General features: G+C 39.3%; 1 protein-coding gene across 4 annotated transcripts in view; it reads right to left on the reverse strand.

Annotated features, from left to right (window-relative positions):
* Positions 1-1,157: 1,157 nt before the first annotated feature.
* LOC149178732 (uncharacterized) overlaps positions 1,158-20,889 on the reverse strand; it is a 35,970-nt gene continuing 16,238 nt past the window's right edge. For 2 of the 4 annotated variants that reach the window (XM_089420412.1, XM_089420411.1), the window contains exons 5-9: positions 7,064-7,174; positions 6,882-6,953; positions 6,546-6,608; positions 1,652-2,525; positions 1,158-1,554 (exon numbers count right to left, since the gene is read on the reverse strand). In XM_089420412.1, the coding sequence (XP_089276538.1) occupies positions 1,277-1,554; positions 1,652-2,525; positions 6,546-6,608; positions 6,882-6,953; positions 7,064-7,174 (1,398 nt within the window). In that variant the 3' untranslated portion in view covers positions 1,158-1,276. Of the gene's footprint in view, positions 1,555-1,651; positions 2,526-6,545; positions 6,609-6,881; positions 6,954-7,063; positions 7,175-7,315; positions 7,506-20,889 lie in introns of those variants that run through there. The other 2 variants (XM_089420415.1, XM_089420414.1) reach the window with 2 other exon arrangements.

Consider the following 20,889-nt stretch of genomic DNA (forward strand, 5'->3'; position numbering starts at 1 on the left):
ACAGCTCTACCCCATATTATCCGCAAGCTAACGGGCAAGTTGAAGCGATCAACAAAGTCCTGAAGCGCATGCTGCAAAAGATGTTTGGGGTTCACAAAAGAAGATGGCACCTAATCCTGTACTCAGCTTTGTGGGCCTACCGAACATCGGTAAGAAATGCGACCGGGTTCACACCTTTCCAACTAGTGTATGGCCTGGAAACAGTCCTACCAGTCCAGTGTGAAATCTCGTCTCTTAAACTCGCAATTGATCTCCTCCCCGGAACTTCAGAAGAAGAGTCTCGTTTCTTAGAATTAATCCAATTGGATGAAACTCGTCGTGATGCCACTTTGGCTAACGAAGCCCATAAGAAACGAGTCAAGGCGCAATTCGACAAAAATGTCAAACCCCGTGTCTTCTCAGAAGGTGACTTGGTCTTGCTTTACGACCAAGAATCCGATAAATTGGGAGCAGGTAAATTTAATTCTTTATGGATGGGCCCCTATATTGTTAAACAAGTGTTAGCAAAAGGAGCCTACGAGTTAATGGATTATGACGGAATTCCACTGGCGCAACCCCGTAATGGGTTGTACCTCAAGCGTTACTATGCTTAAATAGTAACCTGGATGCTTTTGTTGTATTTTGTTTTTGCTGAAGTGTTTGTTTTGGTCGAGTAATCCACCTTTTTACATTTATTGCAGATGTCAAACCTTCTGGAGACATGTGTGAGATACGCCGACGGAGCGAGTCGTAGTTCGCGAAACCTATCCTCCGCAGCCTGGGCCATTTTTTATCCAAGCGGCGAGTTAGTAAGTTTCAGAGGTGTATGTATTGGGCAATCAACGAATAACATCGCTGAGTATAGCGCGTTGATAGAACTGCTCTCTGATGCCATCACCCATGGTATACACCGACTAATCGTCAGGCTAGACTCACAACTCGTAATACTACAACTCAATGGTATATATTCCATCCGCAATCCAACTATTTATCGTATGTTTCTAAGGGTTAAGATTTTGGAAAGACAGTTTGATTTAATTCAATACCAGCATATTTCCAGAAACTTAAACACATTAAACGACTCATTAACAAACTATGTGTTAGATAGACATTTGCGACATTTATAAAAAAAATGCATCATCAATATTGTACATGTGGATCACATAACTCAGCCAGAATAAAACCCCGAAAATCAAAATATATATAAGCTTTTTATGGTTTACATATAATGTTCTGTAACCAAGACAAAATCAGTCACATGACCCAAAAACTCAAAAATGCTAGGGGGCACCCTAGTCTAGTGATGCTCATGATAGCATGTCACGGCCTGTGCGATCATGCGTAAGAGACGAGTCCATCGTCTAGGCACACCAGTAGTATGCCGCTGCAACTGTAAAGGTAACTCGTCGATCCTCACATCTGGAATGCCGAGAGTAAGGCTCTCAACCTGCTCCTGCACAGCTGTAAGGGTCTCGGCCACATCAAGGTCACGAAGAATAACCCTCCCAGCAGTCTCCCCTGTTGGGGCAGCGACTGGCGCTCTCGGGCGAACTGCTGGACGAACAGGACCAACATCTGCATGCACACATGAGTTTGATTAAAGTCTTGATATAATAAAGCACAAGGCATTATAAATAAAAACAGTAAACAGTGATATGGTCGAAGATTTTACCAATAGCGCCCCACTGCTCGCCGTCCAGCAGTACCAAATCCGGATCACCCCGGAAGTCCATACCAACATATGGATACTCGGAATAGACCATCTCCTGACGCTCGAACCACCTAAAGAAGGTATCAGTGAAAGAAATCTGAGATTGACCAGCATGCCTAGACATGTGATCAACCCATCTCTGCATGCGTGGTTCAGTAGGAGAAAACAAGTCGAGTGCAATGTACTGCGGCTGCATCAGTGGTATCTTCTCCAAAGCAAAGGCGGTCAAAATGGAACCAAACCCAAAGTTCTTCAGCTTCCCGTCCTTTACCTTGGTTAACTGACTTTTCATCTGAAGAAGTATTGCATCACACCAGTTGAATATTTTCGGTTGGAGACACTCCAAGGCATGTTGTACGTAGGATCTGTTGGCTACGTGAACGGATGCGCTACCGGCCATCCTACCAATAGTATACAAGATAGACCTGAGGGACCTGTCAGCAATCTCACGGATAACGATCTTGCCGTCTCTGCTCGGCTGAGATCCTTCCCTGCAATACTGGCGGACGTAATCTCTCACAGAGTCACTCCCTCGGGCCGAACCAGACAAAGAAATGGGGGCACCCCGCCTCGACAAGCCAGTCAAGAAGTAAATGTCTACCACGGTCAAGGGGATAGATTTGCCCCTAATCTGAAATACTTGGTTGATGGGATCCCAAGCGTCAAGTAAATACTGCAGTAGAGAAATATGTTGTCTCATGCTAGAGATACGGAAGAACTTCAGCAGGCCACAGTTCCGCAGCGCATTCACCGTGACAAGATCATGTAGGGCAATCATGTCCTCTTCTTCATGCTCTCGTTCTCGCCATGTAAGGGTCATTTTACTCAAAAATCCCTACAAAACAAACAAGAGAAGGAGTAAGATCCTGATTTTGATGCAAAACAGGCAAAATTTTCATCGAAAAATGTGCAACAAGTTCCTCTTTTTCGCCCAACGCACGTGCAGGAAGGGTTCACCTGCGTTGAATGTCAAACTACCTTCATACTGGATTCATCCATCCGGGCTGCGATATATATTCAAGAAAGATAAAGACATTGACATGTACATCATTGCAGCAGATAATCATCCTACACAAAGGATGATAATTTCATCAAAATTATCAGTCTACCATCAGACGATTGTCTGTTCTATGTACAGAAAAATGGATTTATAAAGTTGAGCATGGGAATGCCCGCCTCAGCTAGATCATGAAAGCAGTATGAAAAATAATGTATTGTATTATATTTTATTACAGGTCTCCTCCCAGCTGTTAGCGCTTGAAATTTCACCTAGGCTGAGATAGGCAAATCTCAAGGCTACATCAAACCATTCAGCCTCGTAGCTAGCCCTACGAGGCAGGAGAAGGTTCTCTCCGGTCAAACTCGGTAGATCTTTCAATAGGATGAGCTGACCCAATTAGGAACACTGATATTAGGCTAGTAAACTGATAAGGAGGGTTGATTTAAAGTTTTTTGGGGTTTTTGGTGGCAATTGGAGGGAGTGCAATTCAGGGTGCGGGGATTGAGCTCAGTTTTTGCAGGTGGGTCTTTGGGGCAAGGTAGGAGTTTGTGCTGATGCCTTTAGCTGAGATGGATGATCAAGGAGGAAAGAAGAGAAGCTAAAGAGGGCAAACAATGACTTTGAATCCTCTTTAGACAGTGGAAAACATAAACATTAAACAAATTTGAAAGCTGAGCATGACATGCATGAATTCAAACTTTATCACTTCATTTGTTTAATTAGCAGCAATAAAGAAAGGGATGGAACACATAAACACACTTACAATTACAATAAGAGCACACCATCAACACAAGAATCCCAATGATGTCTGCAAAACTCTGGTCTTCTTTTTCCTCAAATTGCAGAGATACAAGTAAAATATACAATAGGAGCTTCTCCCTTAAGAGTCCAACCATGAAAATGAGCAAGAGAAGGCATAATATAGATGATCTAACTCCTTTCCCCACCTCTAGGGGTCGAACTCAGCTTCCTAGGAGCTGTTTCAACTAATTCTAAACTGAACACTAGATAATAGGCAGTCAAAACAACTTGCCTCTAAAACTTAGGAAACCTATCCATGCATTAAATATTTACCATTTACATCAAAGAATCTTCTAGAAGTGATGAAGGAGAGTAAAAGTATCTAAGTGCCATGAAAATTACACAAAAATCCATCATTTACAAGCCTCAAAAGTCAACCAAGATGAAAACAGTGTTTTGCTGACCGAACTGGTCAAAACAGGCAAATTTCCCTGACAGGTCGCGCACATCACTCTGATAGGTCGCGCACATTCACAGCTCTGTTTCAGGGCCTTCCCGGTGTCCAAATCAGGTGCAAGATAGCTCGTTCGAAAGGTCTGCGAGTCTACTTTCCAACCCCACCGGAATTTTTGAATTTGGAGTTGATTTGACCCCTCAAAAGTCATTTCTCCCAAGACAGCTTTCTGCAACTCAAAATAGGGGCAGAAAGTCAAAATTTGCATGTATTTTGAGCTTTTGGAAGCCCAAATCTCCATAAAATCTGAAACTCATCCATAGGCAAGTGTATTTTTGCATGACAATTCCAAAAATGCAAAGTTTTCCCCGTTCTGAGTTGCCCCCATGTAGGCTCGCGCGCGGAGTGAGACCCGTCAAATGGCCAAAACCTGTAAAATTCCCAAAAATGCCGAAAATGCTTCAAAACTCTCAAAATTTCTTGGGTTTGCTGCTAGGAGGATGCTAATGAGTATCATGGTGAGTGAGAGAGGCCTCAGCCAAGATACGGAGCGGGTTGGTCTTCTTCTTCCTCTTGCGAGCCTCGGACAACCTCCTCTGGAATATCTTCATCTTTGCTTTGCAAACATGCATCCTCGCCCAGTAATGATTCTTCATGTTCCGTAGCAGTCTCTTGTCCTGGTTGGCCTTCTCCAACAGCCTCTCCAAGTGTGCATTCACACGGATAAGCATGGATTCCCTCTCCTTGGGCAACAAGTCACCAGGCCTCCTACGGTTGATGACTCGGTCACTTCGAATCCTCCACAGCTCATCCAACTCTTTCTCATCCTCAAGTTGCTTGTTGCGCTGCTCAAGATAGTTTATTGTCCATTGGGCCATGTCGAGCTTCTGCTGTAACAAGCGGTTTTCCGCCTCTCTCTGTCGCATGATCTCATGCAAATCTGAAGTGGGGGAGCGAGCATCAAGATCAATGATGTCAACCTGTGTGTCACCAGCTCTCTCCTCCTCTGTCATGGGCTGTTTGCCCTCCCGTACTGCTGATAGAGAACGTGAAGCCCCTTCCACCTGGTGTGGAGATAACACTCGCTGACCTGTAGATGATGATGGCGAGACCCCTTCCACCTGCTGTGGAGATAGTACTCGCCGAGCTGCTGCAAACAAGGCCCTCGGGCCTTTCTGATAAGTGAGCTGAGGTGAGGAAGCAACATGTCTCGGAACAGTGATCTCAGGCTGGTGTGACGGACCTCCCTCCTCATAAATGGCCTCTGGCTCCGGCTCTGGCTGTGGTGGCACTGTAAAAAACTCATGAGAAATGAAGTCTGCCCATGGAATGCCCTGCTGACTCAACTGATGGGAAACAATGAGTTGGATGAGACCATGATGGCACAAACTCCTATACTGCTGAGCTGGGGACCGCCTCTGAAACACGGACACCATCCTCTGAATGTCCTGGAAGAAGAAAATCGGGATGTTCATCATCCTCACTCGGGTAAAGTGCATCAACAGGCGAATGTGATAAGAAAAGACCTGTGAAAATCTCCCCTCACATGTGAAGTAATGCATGATAAGCCGCATGATCGGAGCATACTCCCCCCGGAGGAATCTGAAAGGAAAGACCCCCGACAAGTGGCTCATGAATGCTGGTCTGACATATGGCTCAAAATAAACATAATCCAGCATTTTGCGCTTGGGCCACACCTCACCCACATTTGGTATCCCGGTAACCTCTGAAATCACCTCCGGAGATAGCACAAAATTCACCCCTGCAAGAGTGACTTGCCCATCATGAAGGTGCAAAACAAATAAGCGGGCCAACTCCCTGTGGTGCTGAATCTGGGCAAGCCTCTCACAGAACTGAAAACATGACATATAACAGAAACAATTCACTGCCATAGGACAGGCCTGCAACTCTGCCAAAGAGGTGGGCTCCTCTCTTTTATGATGACCACCTTTGCCACCCCTACGAGGCCTCCGTTGTACCTCAACCTCTGTGGAAGAAGACCGGTCATCACCTTGCTCATAGGTTTCAGTGGTTGACATGGTGCTTTTGAGCAAAGTGGAGAAAATAGATAAAGTAGACTGCTGCCCTTGCCTGCAAAAATGCTGAGTTGTATGCTGTTTTCAAGGGGAACAAAATCATGAAGGAAATGTTAGGGGAGGGGATTTTTCATAAGGAAAGGGAAACATATAAAAATAAGGAATTTATAAAGGATAATTCACAAACTGTCAAACATACAATCTCATCTTAATCACCGGGAAATCATTTGCAAAGAAATGTTTTTATTAGGGAAACATGGATGATAATAACCAAGGGAAAGGATATACATGCTCAACAGGGGGTAAGGGACAGCATGTATAACAGGGGTATAGGGCAGCATAGATCACTAGCATCAACAACTTGCTCTTTGATTTTGTCCTTTGACTGTACATTATAAGGCATACTCTGTTTTTCAAGGGATTCATGTACATTTGATGCTAAGGGAAACAAGGGATTCTTTCTTTTGTCTCTGAGAGTGTAGTAAAAATTGGAAGACCATGCCCTATTAGCGTCAAAAAGGATTAACTCTAAATTATTCCCTATTGTTATCATTATATCAGTAGGAACAGGGGGCAAAACATTAGTAAATTGAGCATAACTAGAGTCATAATTTTGGGAACTACCTGCTCCATCTGTATGTCCGGATCTCCTCTCGGCATTTGACCAACCCTGCCCATTACATATTCCTGCGATTTCAAATCCAAAACATTCTACGTTTGTCAAAGTGTATTCGTGATCAGATTGTTCCAGTTAACCGTAAAAGGACTGAGATTTAACCATTCGGCTTAAAAAGACAGATTTTACTGTAAAAAAACTACTCTTTTTTTCAAAGCTGGCCAACCCAAATGAATGCAGGAAAACATGATTATCAACGAATTGCCAGTTCAGAATTTTCATGGACCATATATATATCATGTTAATTAATTAAAAAGAAATAGGGAAATAACAAGTCATGAAACCTGATTGCACAATTCACATATAGAATCTCCCTTTTGATGGGACCAACGCTCGATGCATTTCCTGTGAGCATACTGCGGAGCCAAAAAACAAATGTTTCGCATCAACCAGTTAACCCTGGACCTTTCATTCAGCAAAGATGACAACATACAAACCACTCTTATCTATTCCCTAAACCCTGTACCTTCAAGGTGCCAGAACAAGCACAGGGAATCTCCAAATTTCTTTTTGTGTCCTCCTCCTGACAAATACGGCACTCAGCCATTGTGACACCTCTGCAATCCGTTGGTGATTTCTGTTTAAAAGACAAAATAGCAGATGTTACTAGGAACTGGAACTGTTCTTCAAAACTTTTAAAGAGGAAATAATGATCACAAGATAAAAAAAACAAAGAAAGTGCAACTCTGCAAATAATTCTCAAACAGAGAGTCGGTACCAGTATGATACTTGTCAAGAGAGCCAAAATTGCCTCCCCTCTTCACCAGTAGCGTCTGGGGCATCTACGGATTTCCAAGCATCGGCAATGTAGGGCTCCAAGGATAAGCACCGAGCAATAAAAGGCCGCGCAATTTACCCACGGAATGGCGCGATAATTGCCACGGAATGGCGGGATATAAATTTTAAAATAACCAAAAACAATATAGAGGTTAAATAGTGTACAATATAATGCTTGAATTTAAATTGGGGACTCTTTTTTAACATATCTCTTATAATAGTTATTAAATCAAAGATTAAAAAACAAGTAGAGCACTATCTCTTAGTTACTGAATTAAAAATTATAAAAGTTATATGTTAATGATGCTTAAAGGCAAGTGGTGCATTATCTTTTAGTTAATAAGATGGACATTAACTTCAGTCTATTTCTTCATACATCATTTACACTTGTGCATGTAAGCACAAGGATTAATCATAAATCGTGAAAAGATGGAGCTCTATAGAATACGCGGGATTTCACTTTATGTGGTTTTGGCTTGGTCCAAAGCTAAGATCTCACTCGCCCTACTCTACATAAGGCATAACAATATGGTCTTTTCTTGTCATTTTAGGAGACTTGCAACTCTATTTGTTGCTTATAGTTATATGGTTTTCTTTCTTTTTTATATCTATAAAATTGTGTCACTCCTCGTACTTGTTCCCCTTATTTTTGTAATGTGATAATGTAATGTCCTCAAGCATGGGATCACATATCCATGATCTAAGAAGGAAGAGGAAAGATAAACCCAAGTGTAATTAGTTGGCACTTTAAATTAATTTTATGGTGTAAATAATAAATAAATAATAGAGAGAGAAAAGAAAAGGAAGAGTCCAAGAGGAACATGAAGAGAGCCTTGAGGAAATAATAAAAAGGAAAATGCACAGCAATATTGGGGGTTGGACCTCTTCTTAGTGGGGCTCACAAGTAAAGTTGGAAAGAGCTATGAGGTGAGGGAGTGGGATTTCCTTGAAAGAAATAATTGTAACTAGAAGAGTAAGAGGAAATGGGAATGAATGCTTGTTGTGGCCTGATAAACCACTCATGGAGTGCTTCACACAACTAATAAATCACTTAGGGTGCTTGTTAGGGCTAATAAACCACATCCAGAAGGGTGCTTACATGGGATGATAAACCTTAGCATGAATTGTGTTGTGATTGACTGGCTGATAAACCACACATTGTGTCTTGAAGAAGGCTTCCTACTAAGGCTATTGAAAAGGAAATCCCCTTAGATCATGGATCTAGGTTGGGGGTGATTAGTGTAAGTAATTATGGCTACCCTATGGTTGGGTCAAAATCGAAGTCTCAAGTTCAGTCAGTATTTTTCTTTAGTATAATGATATGTCTTAACTTAGAGTAGTGAAGCTAAATATTTCTTGTGAAATTATTGCATGACATTAAATGATGTTGCATTGCTCGGTAACATTGGCACATTAAATTGTAGAATGAAAACCCTTGAATTGTCAATCATTTTCTTTTGAATTTCTGCCATGCATTTATGAGCTAAATGCCTGGGGAAAAAAAAAATATCTATATATATATATATATATACTTTGGTGTTCAATATGTGTATAATGGTCCCAAATTACATTATGTAATGCTTATTATTTTTGTAAAGGAATGAGAGGTTGATTGCTTGACTAGTTACCTAAGGATTGGGTTATTCTTGTGTTGGTCTTGAGCATGCAAATTGTTTATATGCCTATGTATGATAAATAAAATAACCTCTTATAAAATAAATGTAAAGCTTCATATGAAACAATTTGGATCGAAAAGCTAAGGAGGGTATCCCCCTACAAAGGAGTTAAACAATACCTTAAGTTCCCCTTTAGCATAACAACGACATGGGTCGATGGTGGAGTGGAACTAGACCACATCACCCTGGCGTTTTGAGTCTGTGACATAATCTTGGAACCAAGGGTCTTGGAAGTTCGGAAAGGAGACTTTGTCGGTAACCCCTGAGATTAAAAGTTTCGAGATGACGTAGCCTAGAGGGGTTGCCCATTAATATGGCTTCAAATGCATTAATATGTTGTGGACAATGGAAAATGGTGAAAGGGAAAACCCATATATAATATACTTTGCGTGAAATTACATTGGTCGAGACCCCTTTGGATCCTCCATTCTGAGACGGTGAAAGGTGACAAAGTATGTGGTTGTTAAGCGAGAGGAGGAATCTTTGTCTCTTGGAACCCGGACCTCAATAATTTTTATTTGTAATGCTCATAAAAACCTCTAGGATTCAACTTTATGTGTGTGTGTTTGCGCACTCAGTCATAACCCTTTGGAGGGAATGGCCCATCCATTGTTTTATTGCTACCATGAACGAGTCGGCAGTTGAATTTTGTGATCACTTGGTGGGCCATGTGGGGACCACATGGGTGCCAAGTGTCCATCCTTACTAACTTAGCAGATAGCTCTTGGTCGAGCCTTTAAGGGATCTTATCTTCTAATCCAGGGGTCAGATTGGGATGAAATTTATATCATTGGAAAGGTCTAGTCAAGATGAATGCAACAGTGTGATCCATATTAAGTTTTAAAGAGGTTGAAAATATCGAAAAATTAGACCCCATCTCCTTAACTAAGACCTTGGGGGTTGGGTCAGTATAGTAACTACCTTGTTTCTTCCTCAATAGGGGCCAATTTTATAGAAAATTTACCCTTGTTTTGAACCTTAGCATATTTTACATCTGTATTAAATAAATGTTGTGAATATGTTAGTATGGGTCCCTAGTGCAAAGCTCAAGGCCAAGGCCTAAATAGGGAATGGATCAACATGTATGATGTAAATATACATATAGAAACCATGTGATAGGCTTATCATTATAAATTAAATCTATGCAAAAATTAATGATAAATATAATATATGATGTTCCAAAATGGCTATGAAGAGCACAAGTGGCACAAGAGGGGAAGAGGAAAGGAAGCCCATGGTAAAATAAATCCTTTATTTCCAAGTGGCATCCTTATAACTCATCACTTTTTCCATCGTTTGCCTTAAATGAAGCCATATGCCTTCTTTGACTTATCAAAACCAATCATTAAAATCATGTAAGAGGTCAGTGGAAAAGTCATCTCACATAGAAGCCTGGGCTAAGTACAATCATTATGAGAATTGTAAGAGTCATGTAATCATATATTTAGAAGTAATGTTAGGCATCATTTTACTAATTCTCTCATTCAAATGGACTCTAGAACTCATTCCAACACTCTCGTGTTAATGCTCTATATTACTCATGTTGTGTTACACATTTCTATCCAAAAAGAAATCTAGAAATTCACTAAAATCAACATTGTAAGTGGAAAATCGGGGATATTTGATGACGTAGTGATGGTTTTAGTTGAGCGTAGAGTTTGGACAAGTTATGAAACTTTCACCCAATGTGCATTTGTTACTCTATATATGCTTAAGAGCCAAGCATTAACCTTGCGGGAAACTTTTATAAAGCATGTAGCAAATTGGGCTCTTTTTTCCCATAATAAATAGCGTTGGAGGGAAGAATATCTTCCAGGAACTATTGAGAAGAAAAGGGGGAGATCTTCCTTTATGTAGAGCAATGGAAGAGAATTCATTGGTTGTTGATAGCTAGATGAGATGCCTATAATGTTATATAGTGAATAAATTGGCTGAGCATGAGAGAAAATGATTTGCATAGAGGGGGTTGGAAGGGGGAATCCTATAACTTGTTTCATTTTTCTTGGTGGCTTCATAAACTAGCTTGAGGGTGGTATCTACATTAGATACCTAAAGTTGGGTGGAAAATCATTATTACATGGCCAAATTATTGGGCTCTCTTTAATTAAAAGATAAGTATCTTAACATTGTTTATGAACATGCAAGATTTGTTAATTTAATGTCATGAAAATCAGTGTATATTATATATTGTATGTGATTATGCTTGTTATTTCCATTACATTTCAATAGTCACACTTACACATGCATTTTATTAAATTATAGTCCTTCTTAAAAAGCTTGTTGAGATGTTATTGAGGAAATATGGTGTTTAAGGACCAAAATATGGAAGCCAATATTGTGGCTACCCATACTATGACTAGGATTACTGGGGGGAGACACAATAGTGTAATATAAGAGCTTCTTGTTACAACATTGGGGTTATATGTGCTAAATTTGACTATATGAGAATAATATTGCAATTTGTATGTTGAGGTTTGACATAAGGTCTCGATAAGTATATGGGTATGTTTTGGAAGTGCAACTAATATGTAAATTGTCATAGATATTCCACTAGAATATTTTGTCACAACATAACTTACAATTTAGGATTACTAGGGGGAGACACAATAGTGTAATATAAGAGCTTCTTGTTACAACAGTGGGGTCATATGTGCTAAATTTGACTATATGAGAATAATCTTGCTATTTGTATGTTGAGGTTTGACATAAGGTCTCGATAAGTATATGGGTATGATTTGGAAGTGCAACTAATATGTAAATTGTCATGGATATTCCACTAGAATATTTTGTCACAACATAACTTACAATTTTCTAATATATATATATATATATATATTAATATAGTATTAATATTATTATTACCTTAGATCTTAGATTCATAATCACTAGCTTAATGTGCAAATTTATGGAAATAAATGAAATCCAAAAATGTCAAAGAAATGTGCACCCCCTGTGGAGTTTCCTTGAACATTGTGGCTTGAATGGCTACTACAAAATCTTCTACCTCCTCTAATATGCTTCAATAAACCACTCCCATATGCACTATTAAACTATGGAACAATAACAACACTAACATAAGGAACTCCTACTATTCTTAAAGGCCAAATATTTAACATAGCCTAGTAGCCATATTAGGATTAGGTTTTTTGCATATCTCATCATCAACTAGTGTAAGGATTTTGGACCCTCTATATTCCCCTCAAAAGTTCACATGTTGCTATATGACATGTGCAAGTAATGGGAGACAACATAGCATCCACTCAGTGCCATGGTAGTCAATAGGTTAGATCGAATTACGGGAGCCATAACTACATATGAACTATGATTGAGGTGATTTTTGCATCGTAGAAAGATTTCAATCTATAGGATAACATCAAAGGATTGAGATACATATAAATTTTTTATCACGAGAAGCATCTTTTGATGCCTCAAATTGTCTCCAAGACATTTTAAACATTGAATCCCCAAAATATGACCTGCCTTTAAAATGGGCCCTCTAATCTAAGTCATCCAATTACTCCATGCGAAAAGTAATAAGGTATATGAAAAACTATATACTAGTCCATTTTGAATCAACAATTAGTGTAATTCATGGAACACAAAGTTAAACTCCATGGTGAATTAGGCAAATTGTGAAGACAAATTTCAAAAACCCAATATGGTTATGACAGAAGTTTGAATTGTGAATAATGAGTTTGAAATTATATCTAGAGGGTAAAAGAATAAGTTTGTAGGTTGAAGTTGTGGAGGTGTAAAATGGAAATCATATCAACCAAGTTAATATTGGCATGGTCGAAGGGCAAGTGTCAATTTAGAAAAACTCAGGGTTGTGGTTTTCCATGGAAACAATGATTGAATTGGTCACATGGTGATAAGGGTTACGAAGTGATCCTAGGGATATTGCTATGAAAACTCAACAAGTCAGATCAAAGTTACATGTAGAAGCCATGTCGTAGGGATGGAATCCGTGTAGGAAGTGTGGAAGAGTGGTATTGTCGAGCTTCAAAAAGCAGTTTTGGAAACTAACATTTGATCTTTCCAAAGGTCGATAAATAGTGGCATTAGAAGGGTGAAAAGTGGTATTGTGGAGCCCCAAATAATAGTTTTGGAAATCAATATTCAATCTTTGCAATTGTTCAAACATTGCCATGCATATGGTTGATTTACTAGTGCAAAGGGATTGGGGCATGCTAAATTTTGGAAATTTGACCTCCATGAGAGAGCATATTAAAATTATTCCATAAGAGTATAGTAGACATGGGAATCAAGAGACACTTTCAGATATTGCACAGACTAGAGCTTAAGCGTAGAGCTTCAAAAATATAGAGAAATGAAAGAATAATTAAGGCTCAAGTAAAGTATAACTAGTTAGAGGTAACCATGCTCCAAAACTTGATAAACAGATAGAGGAAAATGAACCATATATAAAATACAAATGATGCTAGTAGGAACAAGAATAACTCCAAGAGATATTCTCACAAAATGTCCCAAATCACAAAAATAACCTCCAGAGATAGGACATATACATCATCATAATTCTTTGTTAGTGATTTGTTTGCCTTTGAAGTCTCATTAACCACTTTGAGATATTCTTTTTGCAATAATAGGAGGAAGAGTCCTTTCAAAGACAACCCGCATGAAGAAATTTGAAAGGAAAAACATCCACATTTGTTGGTGAAGTAAAATCTAGAAAACAAGGGTTGGCTTCTTGAGATGATAAAGCATTTCCAAATATGTGTTGCCTCTATAAACTTGAACGCTAGAATGGCTATATTTAATTTAAATGGTAGGGCACCAAATTGGTGTGAGTATCTCAAACAAGTTATGATCTAAAATAAATTATATAATTATCCATTTATTTTGTTACTTTTTCGGGTGGAAATTTGGAGGAGTTAGTAGGTCTCATTTTGGTGATTTGAAGTTTGGAATCTTCCAAATCCAACTTGAGACATCAAACAACACTTTTGGGGGTCAAAATTTTAGAGACACGCCTCTTATCCCTTCAACATTATTATGCACAATAAAAGCTTTCCAATAGTTTGGAAATCACCTCAATTAAAAATTGTGTGTAGAAGCTATGCCTCATTTAAGTTGACCTACTTTGTTGACCATCATGCTACCTAGTTGATGTGACATTAGCCCCCATTACCCACATCTATGGGACTAGTCATGCATCCTCTTTTGAGATTTAGAGGGTCTAAAAGGCCAACACTAATTAAGGGTAGAGACATGAAAAACCCTAACTCTAGACAAACTATGTTAAATATTGGGCCATTAGAAAGAGAAGGGATTCCATTATTTTAGTGTTATTATTTTCCATAGTTGAATAAATCATCTAGGAGTGTAATGCTATAGCATAACAGAGGAGGTAGAAGATTCTATTGTATCCATTTAAGCCATCGTGTTCATAGTAACTCCATAATGAGTGCCCTCTTATTTTTACTTGCATTTCATAACTAAAAAAAGGGAAAACAGTGCACAAGCATCACCTTCTAGCCAAGTTTACTCCCACATTGAGTTCTCTAGGTCATATATTGTATTCATTTGTATGGATGGTGTGTTAATTATTGGAGTTTTAGGTAATTGATCAGGTGCTCAAAATTCAAAATTGCCAGATTGGTGTGGAACCTGAACGATCGCATAGTGCTTGTCATCCTGAATTTGGGGCAACTCGTTTCGCGCGAAACAAATATTGTATGCTCCCGGAATCATGTTCGGTTCATTTTCCCAAACAAGCGAATTTTTTCAAAATGTGACAGCCCAGTCAACAGTTTGTACTATTGACGTGGCACTGACTATGCAGGCTGAGGTGGCAGGGTTGATTGGTCAATGTCCTTTGGCGAATGGTATGGTGCAAAGTGGCAGTTTCTTATTGGTTTGGATTTGGACAAATTCTATTGGTCAGAAGGTGGCCAACCACAGGTTGACACGTGGCCAACCAGAGGCCGCCATGTGGTAGCCCTGGGCCACCAAAAATTTGGTTAAGGGTTTTGGCAGTAGCAGTGGGAGTCGAACCCACGACCTCCAAGCACAAGTCCAAAGCCTTCTACCAACACGCTACACGGTTATGTTTTAACCACTATAGAGTTCAACACATATTTAATGTTGACGTCGTGCGCATTTGGGGAAAAGGGCCAACCCTTGGGCACACACCAACCATGTGACCAACACAAGAGGGGGAGCGAGGGCATGGCCGATCGGGGCGGGCCGTTGGCCTTAGCTCCAAGCACGTGGCCCCCATGTGTCTAGAATTTTTGAATATAAGGCGTTAGAGGCTAATTAAAGCGCCTGACAATTTTCGCCCGAAAATTGGCGAAATTGGCACTTCGTTAGCGTAATTTGGAGCGAATTTGTAGGATGGTGCCATATTTTGGGGAATTTGCAGTGCAATTTTAGAAAAACTTGGGGAATCCATAACTTCTTCAATTTTTTTATCAAATTAGGAGAACAAAGAGGCGACAGAGGCATTTTTGGGGATTCTAGAGCCATTGGAACAGGTTTCAGAGCTATCTGAGCATTGTAAATTGATGTATTCACATTTTTTAGCATAATAGAGAGGGCTAAGCCATTGGAAGCTGGACCAAGGAGACGTAGCCCAGGAGGGGTGAACTCCTTCATCATGTGTTGTTGTGATACTATTTTGGTGATGTTCATGACTATTATATGTTGTTGTTCAATCATTTGTTTATGTTAATACATGCAATTTACATAAAAACTCTCATAAACTCATGTTTTAAACTTGCAATTAACCTCGTGAATCCTTAAGAACTTTAACATATTCTAAAGAGGAATTTAGCACAGAAAAAAACTAATTTTCCCATTCAGATCAAGTTTGGTATTAGAGCTCTTGGTTTTCCTCGTGCAAGAAGGATTTAACTGTTTGCAAGTGAATGTCATGCTTACAAGGTTGAAGCTCAAGAGAGGAGAAGGGAAGTTGGTTTAAACTCCTAAAGTTAGGTCAAGAAGAAGGACGGCAAGGTTTCCACAATCTCCACCACCAGTTCTTACTCAAGTTGCAATTGAAGCTTCGGTGAGCATGCCACATGAAGGAGAGCCTAAAAATATGACAGAATATGAGAAGGTCTTTAGGAAGGATTTCTTTGACATGACAAAGATGGTGAAGGTCCTCTATGAAGAGTGGAATACCACACTGCAATGTGAAAGCCCCAAGCCTCCCAAAGGAGAAGGTTCTTCAGGAGGAGGAGGTAATGGAAATGGAGGTAAACCTCCACCCTCTCCACCATCATCATATTCTTCTTCAACTCCACAGGCATCTTCATCCTCTTCCACTAATACAATCGTTACGCATACTCATCAACATACCTCAAAAGGAACTCGCCAAACACCCTAGTTAAAACTTGATCTTAAATTTGAAATGCCCATGTATAATGGTGAAGTGAATGTAGAGAAGCTTGAAAATTGGGTTTGTCAATTGGAGGTCTATTGCAGAATTCAAAACCTTCAATATGATGACATACAAATTTAGCTAGCTTCCATGAGGATGGAGGGTGCAACACTAGTATCATGGGAATAAAAGACACAAGAAGAGATAAAAAAAAACACAATAAGATCTCAATTTCTTAGTATGATTTCATTGTTGCAATTAAAAGACAGTTTTATCCTCTAGCATATATGCAGAAAGCCATCATGAATTGGCAGAACTTTAGACAACTTAAAGGTCAAAATGTGCAATATTACACCCGAGAATTTAGGAAGAGGTCTCTAATGTTAGGTGTAGATTTGAAATCACAAGACACATTGCTAAAGTATATAGGGGGTTTACATAGTTACCTTAGGCATACTATCCTTATGTTTAATCCCAATAATCTAGATGAGGTGTGTGTGCAAGCCACTCATCTTGAGGCAAGAGGAAAAATTACACCAGAAGAGGGTAGTAAAAATCCATTTAAGAGTAAAGGAAAAGAAAAGAGTTTCAAAGGAAAGAAAAATTCATCCATTAAAAATGAAGGAGATAAAATAATATGCAAACATTGTTCCAAAGAGTGTCACGATGAATCTCATTGTTGGAAGCTTCATCCTAAGAAGAGGCCTAAGAAACTCAACAACAAAGGAAAATAAAAGACAACTGCAATCATTCAAGACGATTTGGGATCCGATTCGGGTGATGAAACTAAAATTACAACATTGGGTATAAAAGGAAAATAATCCATTGCTAGCACTAGTATATAAAATTGTCACACTAGCACTCCAAATGAAGAAACAAGGATTAAATTATTTCATGTGAGGGTAATCTCAAAACATACAAAAATTGACACACTATTTGATAGCGGGTCTCAAGCCAACTTAATATCTAAAGACTTCGTTAAGAAACCTAATCTTGAAACCATTTTACATCCCAAGCCATATCCATTGGGTTGGATATGCAAGGACACAAACTTACTGGTTACAAGCAAATGTATTCTTCGAGTTGCAATCACAGCGAACTTCATTGACGAATTTCAATTAGATGTTGTACCGTTTGATATTTCCGGAATTGCTTTGGGTAGTCCTTACCTCTATGATAGAAAATCAATCTTCTATCGTCATGAAAACGAGTACCACTTGTTCAAAGATGGTGTGGAGTATATTGTGAGAGCTCATCACAAGAAACTAAATCTTTCATTAGTTAATGAAGGGCAAATGAAAGACTAGTGAATTCAAACAAGAATTTAGTGCTTCTTATGATCAAACCCAATATTGACGTTGACTATGAAGCATTTGATGGTTGTAATTCAAAATTGAAAACTGATTTGGTTGATGTAGTTAACCATGATGATGAGATGTTTCAGAAAGCAAAGGGATTTCCTCCCAAGAGGAGAATCCAACATGAAATACCATTGCAGCAAAAGTGTCTTCTTCCTAACATTGACATGCACCGGATGTCAAGAAGGGAAAGTGCAGAAATAACAAAGCAAATCCAAGGGTTGTTGAACAAAAGGATCATCTGACCATCTCCTTCACCATGTGGTGCACCTATTGTTTTGGTGCCTGAGAAGAATAGGAAACATTTCATTAAATGGGACTTAAGGAGTGGTTATGATCAAAGTAGAGTTGTTGAAGAAGACATATGGAAGATGACATTCAAAACCAAAAAGGTTTGTTTGAATGGCTTGTTATGTTTTTTGGCCTTTTCCATGCTCCTTCTACTTTCATGCATGTAAAGAAACATGTATTGAATCCATTTCTAGACATGACAGTCTACTTGGATGACATTTTCATTTTCACAAAATTTCATTATGAACATGTCATATATGAGAAAAAAATACTTGATGTCATAAGTCAAGAACATTTGTTATTGAAGATGTCAAAGTATGAGTTGGGTAAAACTTCTTTGATGTACTTGGGCCATAATATTGGAGAAAGTGAGTTGAAGTTATACCTCTCCAAGATTGATGCCATTATGGATTGGTCAACGCTCAAGATAGTCATTTGGATAAGAGGTTTTTTGGGAGTAGCCCAATGTTGGAGGAAAAATTTTGGTAAATTTTCTTCTAATGTAGCTGATTTGCATTCATTGGCAGTTGTGCAAAAGGTCTTCCGTTGGGGAGGCAAACAACAAGAGCCATTTGATGCTTTGAAACAAAATATGAGTTCAACCCTTATACTTTCTCTTCTAGACTTGAAAAAGTCATTTGAGTTTCAGGTTGATATATGCGACTATGCCATGGGCGCAGTCCTTATGCAACATGGTAAGCCCATTTCATTTCATTCAGAATTCAATGGTGCATTGATTAAGTTGCTGCAAAAAAGACACTTTCATTGGATGGGTTTTCTTCTACTATTCCACTTGGTCAAAAGGAATAAGAAAGGTATAAGCGACAAGTTTTTTGATATGATTTATAGGCCTATTGTTTGTGTAACTACTTTCCTCAAGCATCATTTTGTTTTACATGTAAGTTATGATCAACAAAATACATACTTTCAAGATGTGCATTCAAGCCTGAGCCAAAGGAATCAAGTAGAGGAATTAGTTTACCATTTGCATCATAATGTGTTGTATCATCTTCTTAAGAAGGATGTTGCTATTGATGGTAACATGGACAAAGTCAAGGAGTTCATTTAACGACTCCCAATGGTACATCAAACAATGCAAGATCAGCTAGAAAAGAGCAAAGGCAAGTACAAAACAAGGCACGACAAGCACCGTGTAGATCACAAGTTCCAAGTCAGTGATGAAGTTTGGCTTCACATTAGCAAAGAGAGGCTCCAAGGAGAAGAGGTAAAAAGCTAAAACCAATTAGATATGGTCCATTCAGAATTCTGAAAAAGATTGGTGACAATGCCCTTCAGGTTGGATTTGCCTTCATAAATGCAAATTTATGTTGCTGTTAATGTTGAGAATTTAAGGTTGTATGAGCCTCCTTTGATTGAAGATCAAGGAGAAAATGTCCAAATTCCTTCCATTGAGGATTTTTCTCCTGAATACCTTGATGAACTATAGCAAGACACCATTCTTGACATAAAAACAAGGTCTTTAAAAACGAGGTTATGTGGACTACCTTCGAGTGGGGCTCAAAGGAACAAATCCTTCAAAAGCCAAATGGATTGAGATTGGAAAGGTGAGGGAACTATACCCTCACCTGTTGGACAACAGAAAGTGATCTTTTGGGGTCCAAAAGGCTTCTAGTGGGGAGGAATGATCAGGTACTCAAAAAATAGCTCAAAATTCAAATTTGTCGGATTGGTGTGGAACCTGAACGACCACGTAGTGCACGTCATCTTGAATATGACGCAACTCGTTTCATGTGAAACAAGCACCGTATGCTCCGAGAATAATGTTCTGTTCATTTTCCATAACATGCGAATTTTTGAAAAATGTGATAGCCCAGTCAACAGTCTGTACTGCTGATGTGGTGCTAACTGTGCAGGCTGAGGTGGCAGGGCTGACTAGTCAACATCCTTTGGTGAATGGTATGGTGCCAAGTGGAAATTTGTTATTAGTTCGGATTTGGATGAATTCTATTGGTCGGAAGGTGGCCAACCACAGAGTGACACGTGGACCAGCCAAAGGCCGCCATGTGGCAGCCCGTGGGCCACCAAAATTTTGGTTAAGAGTCCAGGCAGCAGCAGTGGGGGTCGAACCCGCGACCTCCAAGCACAAGTCCAAAGCCTTCTACCAATGCACTACATGATTATGTCTTAACCACTATAGAGTTCGACACATATTTAATGTTGATGTCATGCGCATTCAAGGAAAAGGGCCAATCACGGGGCCAACCCTTGGGCATGCACCAAACATGTGACCACCATCGGAGGGGGAGCGGGGGCCGTTGGCCTTAACCCCAGGCGCGTGGCCCCCATGTGCCCAAAATTTTCGGATATAAGGCGTTAGAGGCTAATTAAATCGTCCGACAATGTTGCTCGAAAATTGGTGAAATTAGTGCTCCGTTAGCGTAATTTGGGGAGAATTTGTAGGATGGTGCCAGATTTTAAGGAATTTGCGATGCAATTAGTAGATGACTTGAGGAAGCCATAACTTCTTCATTTTTTGACCAAATGAGAAGTAGAAAGAGGCTACACAAGCACTTTTTGGCATTCTGGAGCCATTGGAACAAGTTTCAGAGCTATCTGAGTATTGTAAATTGATGTATTCACATTTTTTAGCATAATAGAGAGGGCCAAGCCATTGGTAACTGGATCAAGGAGATGTAGCCCAAGAGGGGTGAACTCCTTCATCATTTGTTGTTGTGATATTGTTTTGGTGATGTTCATGTCTGTTATGTGTTGTTGTTCAGTCATTTGTTTATGTTAATTTTTACATGCAATTTACATAAAAACTCTCAAAAACTCATGTTTTAAACTTGCAAAATTAATGTCATGAATCCTTAAGCACTTTAAC

The sequence above is a fragment of the Pinus tabuliformis genome, chromosome 4_1, assembly GCF_031772625.1.
Source record: "Pinus tabuliformis cultivar Carrire ecotype Pingquan chromosome 4_1, CPIR1, whole genome shotgun sequence".
In the NCBI taxonomy this organism is placed as follows: Eukaryota; Viridiplantae; Streptophyta; class Pinopsida; order Pinales; family Pinaceae; genus Pinus; species Pinus tabuliformis.